Consider the following 13,973-nt stretch of genomic DNA (forward strand, 5'->3'; position numbering starts at 1 on the left):
GCAGGGCTGACGCATATCTATCAGAGGCCCTTCATTTTTTTCTTTCTGCAAACTATGAAACTGAACATTGTACCAATTCGGGAAATTAGTTCGGTTCATGCATGTGTACTGAGTCCTCCAAGGGTCTAAGCTGTACAAAATAAGGGGCTACGGTTGGATATATGTAAGATAGCCATGCATACATTCCTCCTGTACAACCAGGCACAGCGGCTCGGGCCGAACCCACATACGCAACCCGCCTGGAGACACATTGGATAACTGGACAGCAGAACCTGTTCATTCTACTGACACGTCGTCGACACCAGCAGCGTTCTAATAGTGCCTGAAACTGGAACCAATACACCTGCATTAGGACAAGTCCCCTTATCAGTGTTGGGCTACTGCGCACACAATTATGCTTTTTTTTTTTTACTTTTTTTTTTGGCAGCCAGGAATGGGTGAGTGCATCTCGGAGGCTACAGTGCAGCTTTGGGAGCTTGAGCCGCGTTTCTTTGTTCCGTGACCACGACCGAGTGTTGTGGTATCGTAATATCTATCTTATTTTTTCGTCGTGCTTACAACATTTGCGTCGAAAGGGGGACATTCCCAGCAAGAATCAAAATTTGAAGATGTGATTAGAGGGAGAGCTTATCTCTTCATCTTAGACACGTTAATACAATGAGACTCTTATCTTAAAGGCAGACTAATAAGCCGATGATCACCAACACCTACAATAGATTTTGTGTCTGGTGACCAGTTTTATTAATCTACATCTGCGGAACTATTATGACCAAAAAATGGCCTCCAATATCGAATAAAACAGGTATCTATTTCATCCCCTATGTATGACACGACAATTAGAAAAAAGCCCAGTGTGTGTTACATGCTCTAGGCTAAAAATAACTTTCTCATCATACAATCAGATGGCTCCCTTTTTAAGACACCGTTCCTTGTGTATTCACGTGATCGCCAACCACTCCATTATTAAAACTACACTCATTGAAAAGCAACTGGTACGAGTAGGACTTTTCGATGTGTTGGAACTGACTAAGCGCTTCCAGCAGGCCACGCCGTAGCATGAGGTACTAACGACAAGCTACTTAGCAGTAGTTACTGCTAAAAGCAGCCACTGGGTATCCACAGCTCGTGTTCATCATGCCGATACACACACCCAATGTGAATACAGTATCGATCGAATTTATGTATCCTACACTACTGTATGTACTATATGTACATACTGTCGCTACAGTACAAGTACCGGTAACTATACAAGACCACATATTCGTACGGAATTAGCTACCGTTACAAGTTCGAGTACAGTATGGCCATACGAACACACAGATCCGTCATAATAGTTACGTTATTTAAATATATTGGGTTCGTTTGAAGCTGCTTAAAGCTTGGAGTCGAGTCGAATCTCCTCAATTCGGTTGTCCTCGACCATGAAGTCGGCGTAAGGCTTGGCCTTAACCTTGTTGAGGTCATCGACAGAGATTCGCCGGGCCTCGGTGGCAGGGTTGTAACCCAGTCGGGTCTTTCCGTTCTCACCACCCTCCTTGTAGAAGTCGGGTCGCTTGTAGACGGCCATGACGACAGCGCCACCAAGACCAACGTTGTGCTGAAGACAAGCCTTGGTGTCCTTGACCAGTCGGTTGTCGGCCCAGCCTCGCAGGTGCCAGACCAGCTCTGAGCACTGAGCAAGACCAGTGGCACCGAGAGGGTGACCCTTGGAAATGAGTCCTCCAGAGGGGTTGATGACGTACTTGCCGCCGTAAGTGTGGTCACCGTTCATGACAAAGTCACAGGCAGTGCCAGGCTTGCACAGACCCATGGCATCAATGGAGACAAGCTCGTTGGCAGAGAAACAGTCGTGCAGCTCGACAACCTGGACATCATCGGGGGTCATCTTGGCCTGCTTGAACACGTCCTGGGCAGCCTTTCGGGTCATGTCAGAGCCCACAAGCTCAATGGAGTCCTTGGAGAAAAGCTTGGGGGTGTCGGTGGCCATAGCAATACCGGCAATCTCAATGGCCTGGTTCTGGAGATGGGGGTTCTCCTTGATGAACTTCTCGGAACAGATGACGACGGCAGCAGCACCGTCGGAGGTGGGGCAGCAGTGCAGCTTGGTAAGGTTGTGGACCTTGGGGGCGTTCTTGATCTGATCCAGGGTGTACACGGTCTGGAACTGGGAGTAGGGGTTTCGAGAAGAGTGCTCGTGGTTGGCCTGGGCAATTCGGTCGAGACACTCGGGGTTACCGTTGTTCTTGTTGATGTAGGCCTTTCCGGCGTTACCGAACAGCTGGCAGACAAGACCGGCCTCGGACTGCTCCTCAATGTCAAACATCATCTGCATGGACTTGTCCATGGGGGACACTCGGTCGGTCCACTTGGTACCGAGAGATCCAGGCTCCATCTTCTCGAATCCAACACAGAGAACACAGTCGAGGACACCGGCCTTAATGAGCTGAGAACCAATGAAAAGAGCTGTGGATCCAGTGGAACAGTTGTTGTTGACGTTCATGACGGGGATACCGGTCATACCGAGCTGGTAGACAACCCGCTGGCCGGAGGTAGAGTCTCCATAGACGTAGCCAGCAACACACTGCTCGACCTTGTCGTAAGTGATTCCGGCATCAAGAAGAGCCTTGACGGCGGCCTCGAGACCCATCTCCTCGTAGCCCATCAGATCTCGGGGCTTGATGAACTTGGTCATGCCGACACCGGCAACGTAAACAGGGTTGGACATTTTGGATGTGTGTGATGAAAGATTAGGTCGATAACTGGTTGAGTAGTCGAACTTGAGTGCACTATTGAGATGTGGTGAGTCGTGTCTTTTATAATACTAGCCACAATGTGGGGCATGCTGCATGTGAGTTTGCACTACGCCCAATCAGGGCATCAGGGTTGCGGTACAGAGGGCTTTAAAATCTTATTACAGGCGTGGTCGGCTCAAGCTCAACTTCCCCAGAGTAATCCCAAAATTGGGCCTGCAATATTCGCCTCAAGCCGGCACAACTATATGCACCGATTTCCAAACCAAACCCGTGGCCAGGCGGGTTATCAACTGTCGTAACACCATCTGCCTCAAGATAAAATGGTACAACTACGATCAATAGATTTTCCACGTGCTAGTGTCAAGTTTCACTCATCCCCACCTTTTCCGGCCCGTGTCACATGAAAATGGCAACTCGCAAAAGGTTTACCTACTAACGGGTGTGGGGTACTCGGCCGAACTTTGCACCCGAATACCGACAAATCATTTTAAAACAAGATTGAAAGATGGGGAGGACCCAACCCTGCGTACACAACCACTCATCATGGGATTGCGAAGAATGGCAACCTGCATTATGATCACTTTATGCACCCCTCACTGACCTCAACGGGCCGTTCGAACCTCATCACATCTGATCACACTTCATGGAACCAACTTTCCACGGCCTGAAAATGACTGTCTCAAAGTTCTGGATCAAATTCCCCAAAACCTACTGTAAATCAGACCCGACCCGACCCTACATATCCTCTCGTACCGCACAGACAGCTGGCTTTATAACAAGGTGGCAAAAACGCTACAATCGTCATCATCATTATTATTGAACAGTATACATCTCAGTAACTAGCTGATAGCTATTCTCTCGAAATTAAAAGCACTTAGTAGCTCAGTTTGTTAGCAAGTTGTTTTGCCCGCTCCTTAGCCTGCTTATACTTGGCACGTGCCTCCTCCAGCTGAGACGAACCCATAGGAGGCGCCATCTCTCTCTGGAACTGTGTAAGCAGCGCAACCATTTGGTCAATGGGAGACAGCACCTGGATGTCCTGGAGAATCCGTTCCAGAGACTGCTCGCTGGGGGTGTTGGGGTCGGCATTGGCTGCCACCGAATAAACTCCGAGAACCTCACCAGTAAGGTTGGAGTGTGTATCCATGGACTTGGCAAGTGCATTGTCAAACATCACCTCCGCCATGTTACGGGCCTCGGTATTGAAGTCATAGTTCTCGTTGACGCTCAGTTTCTGAGCCCACCCCATGTCGTTGTTCTGAGGATACTGAACGTCGAGGACATCCGCAGAGTGGACCAGAGGCATCATGAGGTGGACCCGGTTTCGAGCAACTCGCACCCACGAGTTCATGATGTTGTCAGCAATCAGAGGCAGCACAGGCAGGAAGTTGGGCAATTGGATAGGGCCGATAGAGCCAAACTGCGCCGTGTTTACAGTAGTACCGTTCTCGTTGTTGATTCGGATATCAATCGACAGGCCTCGTCTCAGGTTGGCACAGTTCTTGTGCTCACAGTTATGGTTGTTGCAAGGCTCCTTGGGCTCTCCGGAGGGCTGAGGAGCAGGCGCAGGTACCTGAGATGGAAGGGGATACGGGCCGTCGGGAAGAGGGGTATGGATGGTCATCAACGGGGGGCGGGGGGAGGGCTGAACCGCTCTTCCGATCTAGGGTATGAAGGAGGCCCGTTACCAGGGTATCCGGGAAGAGGTTCTGAGGGGTAATCAACAGGACGCTGAGGCTGAGAAGGATTGTAGGGGTACGGAGGCGTAGGATTCGGCTGTGGCTGTGGCTGTGGCTGTGGCTGGTGAACCGGCCGCTGAGGCATGGACTCAGGCTCTTGTAGAGGAGGTGGGAAGGCATGGTGAGGAGGATGTACAGGAGCCGCTCCTGGAGGTGCAGGAAGAGGAGTGCCATCTTCTCCATACCGTCTGTAGCCGCCACGGTTGCCATATCGGCTTCGAGACGAGGGGTATCTGTTGAAGGGACCTCGCCGTCGAGCCTGCTGTGACCTAGCCTTGCCAGAGCGATTGACGACAGTAGAATTAGCACCCGACATGGTGTTGTTGGACCCCTCCAAGGCCGAAAGATCACGCTTTACAGTGGTGCCGTTCTCATTGATCCGGATGTCCAGCTCAATGGTGCTCGAGCCCTTGTTTCGTGTGATGGGCCGGGGACGATGATGCTTCTGGGGGTATCGGTCTCGCATGTCTCGCATGTCGTCACACTCGTCATGACCACAGTCAACCTCCTCGCAGGGCTCTCCAAACTTTTCCTTGTGCTTCTGTCTGAAAAGCTCGTGTAGATCCATCAAACCATTGTTCTTGGCCATCTCCTCTTGCTGGCTGATAATGGTCTCACGGATTTGTCGGCCGGATCGACCTCGGCCTCTCTGACGAGCAGAGGGGGTTCGGAACCAGTCTAACCGCTGGGTCTCAACCATGGTCTCGCCCTCCAAAGCATGACGCTTCTTCAACTCAGGCGCAGAAGTGCTATTGTCGGTGTCAGTGTCGTTCTCCTTGATTCGAATGTCGAGCTCGATACTGTTGCAGCCACCACAACCTCCACCGCCCTTACAAGGAGGATGGAACATCTTGAAAAGGCACTTGAGGTTCTGAGGAAGCAAATCTTCCACAGGAGGATGATTGATGCCACAGGGGGGCTTAAGAGGATCATCGGTGATGTTTCCGCCCTGCTCCTTGATTCGAATGTTCAGCTCAATTCGGCTTCGAGAGTTGTCACAGTCATCATGGCCACAATCCAGCTCACAACAGGGAGGATGGAAATGCTTGAAGAGATCAAGAAGGTTCTGAGGGACGTACTCGGTCTCAGGGACAATGGCGGCAGGAGAAGGTGCAGGCCCCTGAGTTGCAGAGAAGACGGAGGCATTGTGAGCTCGGATGATTTCAATCTCGATGGCACGACGAGCACGCAGACATCTCTCGTTCTCACAACCAGTGTCGTCACAAGGATATGACTTGTGCTTGTTCTTGGAGTGACGAACTCGAGAACGTCGATGACCAACGCGAGGGCCCATAGGATAGGCAGGGTGAGGCCAGGGGTAGGCATTGTCGTAGGGGTGATCGAAAGGGATAGGGTACGGCCACTGTGCACTCTCGACGTTGCCATCTGCAGAATCCTCAGGGACCTCATCACGACGGACATGGCCTTGCTTGTTGATACGAATGTCAATCTCAATTTTTCTGGACCGCTGGCAGCTCTTGTGACCACAATTGGGATCGGGACAAGGCTTGGGGGCTGTGACTGGATCATTGTCGATAGGTGTGGTGGGTGGAGGTGGAGAAGGATAGTCGGGGATAGGAGGAGGGTGGTCAAAGTCGGGATCGTGGTCGGGATCATGGTATGGATCATCGAAATCGTCATCGTAGTCGTCATCATCGTAGTCGTAGTCGTCATCGTCGTAGTGAGGCGGGTAATCGTCATCATCATCGTCATAGTAGGGCTCGTCCTCGTAACCGTCGTCATAATGATCATCGTAATCATCATAAGGCTGATCTTCCTTCAAGCTATCTCTGGGATCCATTGGCACATCGGAGGGTTGGGTGACGGGTGACTCGGCAGTGCTAGTGGCCTCAATAGATGTGGAGGTGTACTCGGAAACAGAAGTCTCCAAAGAGACAAGGGACTCCGAAGTAGCAGGGGACTCGGAAGTAGCAGGCACATCAGATGGAGATGCAGTGGTGGTAACAGTGACGTAGTCGACGGGGGTAGAGGACGTCTCGCTCATGGGGACCTCCGGCCATCCCGGAGCAGGACTGTAGATAGGTGGCTCAGGCTCTGTGGTTGGGGGTGTCCATGAATCCCAATCAGGCTCATAAGTGGTTGAGGGCTGAGGATAAGGCGAGATGATCTCGATGGGATCCTCGATGAGACCGCACTCTCCCTTGCACTTCTTGCGGTTGCAGCCTTCGCAGGGGTGCTTGGGGTCTTTGCCACACTTGCCAGGACACTGAGGAACATCGCAACCAGGACAAGGGGTATCGGGAACCTCACCACATTCGCCATTCTGGCACTCCTTCTCACCACAGCCACGGCACGGGTGGTCAGGCTCGTTAGGGGCGGGGGGCGCTTTCTTCTTGCACTTTCCACTGCATCCCTTCTTGCCGCACTTGCCACAGGTACTCTTTTTCTTCTTGGCCTGTTTGCACTTACCGCTGCAGCTCTTCTTGCCACAGCCCTTGCAGGCCTTCTTGTCGTGGTCCTCGACAACCTCGTAGTCGTCCATGGGGTCAGACATGCCATTCTCGGATTCCACCTCTGGGTGTCTCTGGAACAGACCACCGATGATCTTTCCGGCACGGAACAGAGGAAGTTTTCGAAGCGCATACTTGCGGCGACGAACCACCTTGTAGCAGGTCTCCTTCTTCTGGAAATCTAGCAGACAGAACTCGCGATTCCACATGGCCTCCATAGAAGAGAGAGAGGCGAGGCCGGCAATCTTCTCTTTGTTACCCCAGCCCACGAACCACAACTTCTTGGCGTCTGTGGGCTCACCATCCTGGCAGTGGACGGCGACGATGGAGGCTGAGAACTGGGGGTCCTCGACGAGGTGTGAGAAGTCGCCATCCGATACCACGACGGGAGAAGAGTAGACGACATCGTTGAAGATTCGGACTCCGGTGTATGGGTGCCAGGAGTTTTGCGTGGGGTCGCAGACTCTGTGCTTGGAAACAAAATTGTTTGCAGAAGCCGCTGTGACTATCGTCAGCCACAGCAACAGGGTCGCTTCTAATAATCTCATGGCGTTGAGTATGAGGAGAAGAGAGTACACAGAATAGGATAGACTTATGTGTTTTTGAGGGCGGCCGATTTTACCTTACACAGAAGCAGTGAGGGGGTATATACACCATCATGCAGACACACCTACAACAGCTACACTGTAATGCCTTCAAGATGAAGACACAAAACACACAAACAGGTACGTACTGTAATTGCTGTAGGTACTGTATACTGTAGCTTGTACTTGTATCGTACTTGTAGGCAGAGCCCACAAACACATTCATGTTAAATATATATACTCATTTCAAAAGCCGGTAGATGGACTAATGGTTCACAGGGTTGAACTTGCCTGCTTCCCACTGATCCAAAGCACTGTGGATGTTGGTCCAGTATCGCAACAGAATAGTAGCAGCCTTGGCCTTGTCAAGATCATCACTAGCAAATGCGCTGGTGAGTTCCTTTATCGAGGCCTCAATCCGCTTAGCGTTCTCTTCCTTGAGTGATTCAATCTGGGACTGTTCGGTAGCCTCCTCAATGGCCTCATGCACCTCCATGATCTCCATGAGGGCCTCCATATCCTCCACACCCTTTGGAGGACCAGAGCTAATATCTTCCTCGTCCTTCTTATCTTCGTCAACGTCAATGCCTCGGTTCTGGAGAATGTGAATGGCTCGCTGCAGAGGATCGCATAGAGCCTTGTACGCCTTGTTCAGGTCGGCTGATCGTTGCTCCAGCTCCTCCATGGACATGCCCTGTCGCTGTTCCTCGGTCAGCTGACGCAGTTTATCGGGATGGTACTGGCTCTGTAGTCTCAGGAACTCATTTCGCAGAGCTCGGGGGTCCAGCTCGAACTTGCCCTTAGGAGGCGCACCATCCGGCAGAGTCTTGGGGAAGTATGAGTAGAACGAGGTCATGGAGCGACGCTGGATACGCATGACGTTGCAAGTTAGTCGTGGGGCTCTCGAAAACATCTTGTGTGGCGGTGCAATGGTTGTAGAGAGGTAACAATTCACACAGTTAACCTACAAGAATCTCCCTTTCTGCTGCTGGTACGATATGTACGATGAGCTAATCGGATTTAATTTCTGCGTACAGTGTGGGAAGTGTGAAGCTAAAAATCGCGCTTCGGAGTTAGGAGATCTCCATATATGCAACATGGTGGAAGCCAACCCCAAAGCCGGAGCTTGGGTTCCTATCACAACTGACGACGGCAGCTTCCAATTTTTCGCCAGATTGACCATTTCCAATGGCGGATACACCCTGCATCTTGCTGATGTCGCCAGCTTTCAATTCTGGATTGAAGACCTGCGCAAGGACCGAGTCACTATAAGAGCCGAAGATGACGATTGCCTCATCGATGCCAACGACCCCACACAGCATGCACTGCTTCTCGACAAGCTGGGTCAGGCTCTGCGAGAGGGCCAGATCGACATCCGCAAGACCTCCCGAGGACTACGTATCAGTGTGTCTATGAAGATGGGTGGGGGCACTTTTGAATGGACCTTCCGTGTGTCTCAGGTAACAGAGACGCGTGAGCTGGTGGACCTTCAACGGACCTTTTTCAGTGGACTTATCACAGTTAGCCATTCACTGCTGTCCCAGGTTGAGTTTCTCGAGTCTCAGCTGTCTCTGAAGGACTACCATATTGGAGCTATGCAGAAGCTGTTGGCTGATACCGAGCCAGGACGATCTACAGAGTATAGGCCACGGCGGTTCACTGAGGCAGCATACAAGACCGACCCTGTGAAGCTAACTGAGAGTTGGAAGGAAGAACGACCAGCAGTAACCGAAAAAGAGGCCATGCTGTCTTTGGCAAAGGTGGACCCCTCACTGTGGATGCTACGAGAGACTGAGAAGGAGGTGGAGATCACAGAAATTAAAGAAGACACGAGTTTCGCGGATGACTTTGTGGATGATCAGGTGGAATCAGCCTCGCAACTCCCTACACAAGACAAGTCAGAGACTCCAACCGAGTTTGAAACCAAGGACGAGATGGCCCAGATGGGCGTCGACACCCCAGACCTGTGCGAGACTGAAGATGAGGAATCTGCTGAGGAAAAAGAGAATATTGGAAAAACTGCAGACGTGAGTAAAGAAGAAACTCCTTCAAGTGAACCTCCACAGACCCCAGAGAAACCAAAACCTACACCTGCAAGCACTTTCACCGAGCCTTCAGCAAGCCAAAACGATAGCCAAGGCTCTCCTAAACGAAGAATTGGAAGTCTGATCAAGAACATCCCGTCTTCGCCTATCAAGGGAGAGGACCCAGGTGTCGCATCAAACACTGAAACACTGAAGAGAAAACAGCTGGAACAGACACTACAGAAACAGCGAAGTGCTGTCAAGAAGAAACGGAGATTTTAGTGATGCTTCAGAGGCCGCTGTCTGTACTGTAGAGTACAGTACTTTACCATGTTTGTATATATTAACGGGATAATGTAACAACAGCAGTTTATGTGTTATGAAATGAGATATACTATAGCTACAGTGTGCTGCGTGCTATGATGTGACTGTGTTAGATGCACTGCTCGTTAACTGGATCAGTTAACCAGACTAAGAACCCATCCAACGGCATCGACGTAGTTCTTGGGATACTCCCCTGTGAATGACTTTTCCATGTCGGCCGAAAGATGCATAAGGCCACGGAGAAAGGCTAAACGTTCAGGAGCCGGCGCGTTTGACCCCGGTTGGATACTGCGAAGATTGGGGAACTGAAACTGGCGCAGTTCGCTTGGACGCAGCTGCTCCATTATATCAGATATAGAACCGATACTGGTGGCTCTGTGGATGTTGTGATTCGGGGCCTGAAAAGCCACGGCCATCCGCAGCACCTTAAACACAACCTTCTCAAGTTCAGGAAGAAGTTGGTCAGGGCTCTCGATCTTGGGATCGTCAATATACTCAAATTTACGAGGACCTGGTGCTGGTTTTGGTGGTGACTGTGGCTGAGGTGTAGCAGGCCGATATGAAACCGCCGCAGGCTTAGGTACTGCACCCTTGTTATGCCTCGACGGTAAGGGTGCCATTTTTCGCGGAGGTGCGTCTGGGGGTCTTTGGGGTGTTGGTGTACTGGATTTCGTGTCCGGTGGAGAATTACCACTTGTAGACAATTTCCTGGCGTGTCGAGAAGCAAGGCCTCCAGGGGCCACTTTTCTCGATTTTTGTTGTCTATCGTCTGACGCAGCCGAAGAGGGTGTTTTGGGTTCCCTTTTTCGCTTCGAAGGCTCAACTTCGATGTATGTGGAGACATTGGCGTGTTTCGGAGGTGGTCGACTGGGCGGGCTGACATGCCTTGGTGGGGGTGTTGGCTGTGGTGGTGGGATGGGAGGCGCAAGATGCACATGTGACCTGTGGCTCGCAGCACCCGTATCTGTGTCCATCATTTCTCCCATGTTTTTGGCGTACTCGTCTGCGGTGATACGTGCAATGGTCTCGGCGGTCATTCTCTCCTGATACGACACTGTCATGATCTCGTGGATTAAAGCCTTCATACAGAGGTTCTTATCGTCTGAGAGAATGACTATAAACGCGTCGGCCTTGTGCTGAAAGTATCTACAGCAGTCCAGAATGGCATCATCACCACGTGTACTCTCACCCAGTCTCTCTGACACTTTCTGTCCAAACAGAGCTTGAGAGCGAGCTCCTAGCTGTTCGAAAATCCATGCGTTGGCCATGCGCGCTCTTTGACCTAGTGACAAGTCCAGATCAATGTCTCCTGTGGATACCGCTCCCGTCTGGTACCTGTACTCCATCTTACCTGAGTTTTTCAGACCGTCCAGCTCCTTGATTACTGCCCATGGAACAATGAGAATATGACCATACTGCTCATGTAATGCTGCCAGCTCTTTCAGAAGCGACAAATGTGAAATTGCAAAGTTAGTGTCGATGATGAGCAGCAGCCTATTCTCAAATCGCAGTGCCGGTGGCTCTCCCGTATGGCCCTCCAGGTCAAGATCGAGCTGGTTTCGGATCTCCTGGGTTGCCTTTGTAATCGATGAAATCTCCTCCAACCCTAGAATGTCTGTTGCATGAGCCTTCCTCGGCGATCTGCTCCTCCGGGTCTTCATTTTCGGCAGAGGCACGTCCGAGTAATCCTCTTGGGGCGAACTGCTCCTACTTGTAGTCCGTGGGATTTTCAGCTTCATTTTCGGTAATGGCACATCTGAGTAGTCGGGCTGTGAGTGGGGTCGTGTACTTGCCGTGACAGGTTTCTTCGGAGGGCTGCTCCCCCAATATTGGTTCATGTTGGGGTTCGTGCAAGTAAAAGTACCGCCAATCCGCAAATATTGCCTGTGCCGTATAATGCCGTTAGAGCCGTGATAGTGAGCCTGCTCGTCCCCGTGTCGTGTTTGATCCTTCGCGTCCTGCTTATCGGATCTGCTTAGTGATGGCCAGAGATGCTGGGAAGTAAATTACAGCGTGTGGCCTACTTGTAGTACAGTAATCATACAGGTACAGTTTATACCTGTACGAGCAGTTGGGAGTTCGGCTAAAATTGAAGGTGGTCTTCGCGGTGATTATATGGGTGGACAAATGACTTGAGTTGTTCTAGAGCATCTCCTGACTTATTTTTTCATACCAATGGCAAAGAGATGTCAGCCGTCATTGGTTTAAATTAAATGCTACAGTGGCCTTCTCGCCTTCCCATACCCATTTTTTCTGACCACTATCGTGGTGGGGGAACAACATGTACTGTGAAGTAGATGCCGAAAACGTGCAAAACAAGCAGTAGTCTGAGCTAAGCAAGAGACTGGTAAATGAATATTGAAGCGATGAACACGGTCTTCCCATACCTGGGTCAAACCCGTTGAACGCCGACCGATAAGAGCTCTCTCAGAACCCACATTCATTCTGAGTTACACTGCCTGCAGTTCAGGAGCTGGGGAAAAAACTCACGTAGGTCCTGTTCATGCATGCAATAAACAATAATCCATTGTTTGCTGGAAGTGCGTTCGAGGGATATCCACATCTTGCGTAAAGTACAGCAATTGAAAGTATGCTGGCACATTTTGCACTATACAATCTGAACACATGCAATTCGTTTGCGTCTCTCAATATTCTCCCTATAGTACATGCTGTAATATGTCAGTCACTGTGTCACGCACTGGTTTCAGCTTGCTCCACCTCTCCTAAATATAACCTTCGGACATGCATCTAGAAATTAACCGCAGCACTAACCTACCACCTTAGATACACACCACTCCGTTCATTGCACCCGCTAACAGCATGCCCGAAGAACCAGTCCAGGGAATCCAGTCGGCCGCCATGTTCGTGGACCCCATGACGGGCCACTTACCAGCCACCACAGACACCCCTGGCTTTCTAGCTCGTCCCAAGGGCGACATCAACCCCCAGAAGAAGGCCGACAAAATGGTCCCACTGCACGTTCTGTGGTTCTTCTCACACCAGGCCATTGTTGGCACTGGAGCTTGCTATTTTGCGCTATTCTTCATGGGCCTGTGCAACTGTAAGCTCGCCAGAGGCCTCTATCGAATCTTCTTTCTGGCGTGTATCTCCGCCTACTACACGTCCATCTACCGAAAGTACGGAGGCCAGCGACCCTCACGATACGTGCTGCTTCAAACAGATACATTCCAGTACCTTCTGATGGCCCTGCTGTTTCTCATTTCGCGACGCAGCATCTTCAAGTTGTTCCCCTTCTTCATGTACTCAGTGATGCATGTCGCTGAGACTCTGCGACGACGAGTGCTGAAGCGAGACTCGCCATTGGCCCACCAGCTCAACGATAATATCCTCAAGTTTGAGGCCCCCATCCAACGCATTGTCGCCGACTCTGAGATTCTTATTCTTCTCAGAATCCTCCTTAACGCTATTTTGTTTAGACAGGGCGCTGCCGTATGTCTGCTCATCTATGTTGTCATCTTCAGACTGCGAGTTGCCTACTCGCCGCCAATCCAGGAGTCTCTCAAGCGGCAGGAGGAGCGAATCGACGACGTGGTCGCTCAGTCATGGGTCCCTGAACCCGTCAAGAAGCACTGGGGCCGATTCAGAGACCTCGTCGACAACTACGAGCACTCGCGACTAACATCACTCCACGACGATCCTGATGATGATCTCGTGGAGGTGCATTCTGACGAGGAGGGCTACGACCAGAATGAGGACCCTGATGATATTCGAAACGTGCCTAAGAAGAAGACTGTTAAGAGACGAGCTGATCTCGACGAGAATGACAAAAAGGAGTAACCGTGGAGGACAACAGGAAGTGAAGCAATTGTGTAATATATTCAAGTATAAGTAAAAACATATATTCTAGCTACTGCTGCATATTGCAAGAATAATTTATAACATTTTTGTGTTTTGAATGTAATGCTTTTGTACTCGTGCCGATGCTGGATTGTATGTACTTGTGTGTGCGTTCATAGGTTAATGTGACGATTGGTTTCGTTATCGCAGTATCTTTACATCCTATGATTTGCCTATAAGTTGGTTGTGTGGGTCTGTAACCTTCGAAAAAGATCACCTA

General features: G+C 50.7%; 6 protein-coding genes across 6 annotated transcripts; 2 read left to right on the forward strand and 4 right to left on the reverse strand.

The window, feature by feature from the left end:
• Positions 1–1,372: 1,372 nt before the first annotated feature.
• Positions 1,373–2,725, reverse strand: YALI1_D00173g (uncharacterized protein; the record flags this gene model as incomplete). The annotated part of the gene is made up of 1 exon (XM_502229.3): positions 1,373–2,725. The coding sequence occupies one exon, from the start codon at positions 2,723–2,725 to the stop codon at positions 1,373–1,375; it is 1,353 nt and encodes a 450-aa protein (XP_502229.1).
• Positions 2,726–4,376: 1,651 nt separating this feature from the next.
• Positions 4,377–7,511, reverse strand: YALI1_D00221g (uncharacterized protein; the record flags this gene model as incomplete). The annotated part of the gene is made up of 1 exon (XM_502230.3): positions 4,377–7,511. One exon carries the CDS (start codon positions 7,509–7,511, stop codon positions 4,377–4,379), a length of 3,135 nt encoding a protein of 1,044 aa, XP_502230.3.
• Positions 7,512–7,812: 301 nt separating this feature from the next.
• Positions 7,813–8,460, reverse strand: YALI1_D00231g (uncharacterized protein; the record flags this gene model as incomplete). The annotated part of the gene is made up of 1 exon (XM_502231.3): positions 7,813–8,460. The coding sequence occupies one exon, from the start codon at positions 8,458–8,460 to the stop codon at positions 7,813–7,815; it is 648 nt and encodes a 215-aa protein (XP_502231.2).
• An 85-nt stretch (positions 8,461–8,545) lies between these two features.
• Positions 8,546–9,853, forward strand: YALI1_D00232g (uncharacterized protein; the record flags this gene model as incomplete). The annotated part of the gene is made up of 1 exon (XM_502232.3): positions 8,546–9,853. One exon carries the CDS (start codon positions 8,546–8,548, stop codon positions 9,851–9,853), a length of 1,308 nt encoding a protein of 435 aa, XP_502232.2.
• Positions 9,854–10,029: 176 nt separating this feature from the next.
• YALI1_D00264g (uncharacterized protein) lies at positions 10,030–11,733 on the reverse strand (the record flags this gene model as incomplete). The annotated part of the gene is made up of 1 exon (XM_068282552.1): positions 10,030–11,733. The coding sequence occupies one exon, from the start codon at positions 11,731–11,733 to the stop codon at positions 10,030–10,032; it is 1,704 nt and encodes a 567-aa protein (XP_068138653.1).
• A 982-nt stretch (positions 11,734–12,715) lies between these two features.
• Positions 12,716–13,693, forward strand: YALI1_D00273g (uncharacterized protein; the record flags this gene model as incomplete). The annotated part of the gene is made up of 1 exon (XM_502234.4): positions 12,716–13,693. The coding sequence occupies one exon, from the start codon at positions 12,716–12,718 to the stop codon at positions 13,691–13,693; it is 978 nt and encodes a 325-aa protein (XP_502234.4).
• Positions 13,694–13,973: the final 280 nt, after the last annotated feature.

The sequence above is a fragment of the Yarrowia lipolytica genome, chromosome 1D (assembly GCF_001761485.1).
Source record: "Yarrowia lipolytica chromosome 1D, complete sequence".
Lineage (NCBI taxonomy): Eukaryota > Fungi > Ascomycota > Dipodascomycetes > Dipodascales > Yarrowia > Yarrowia lipolytica.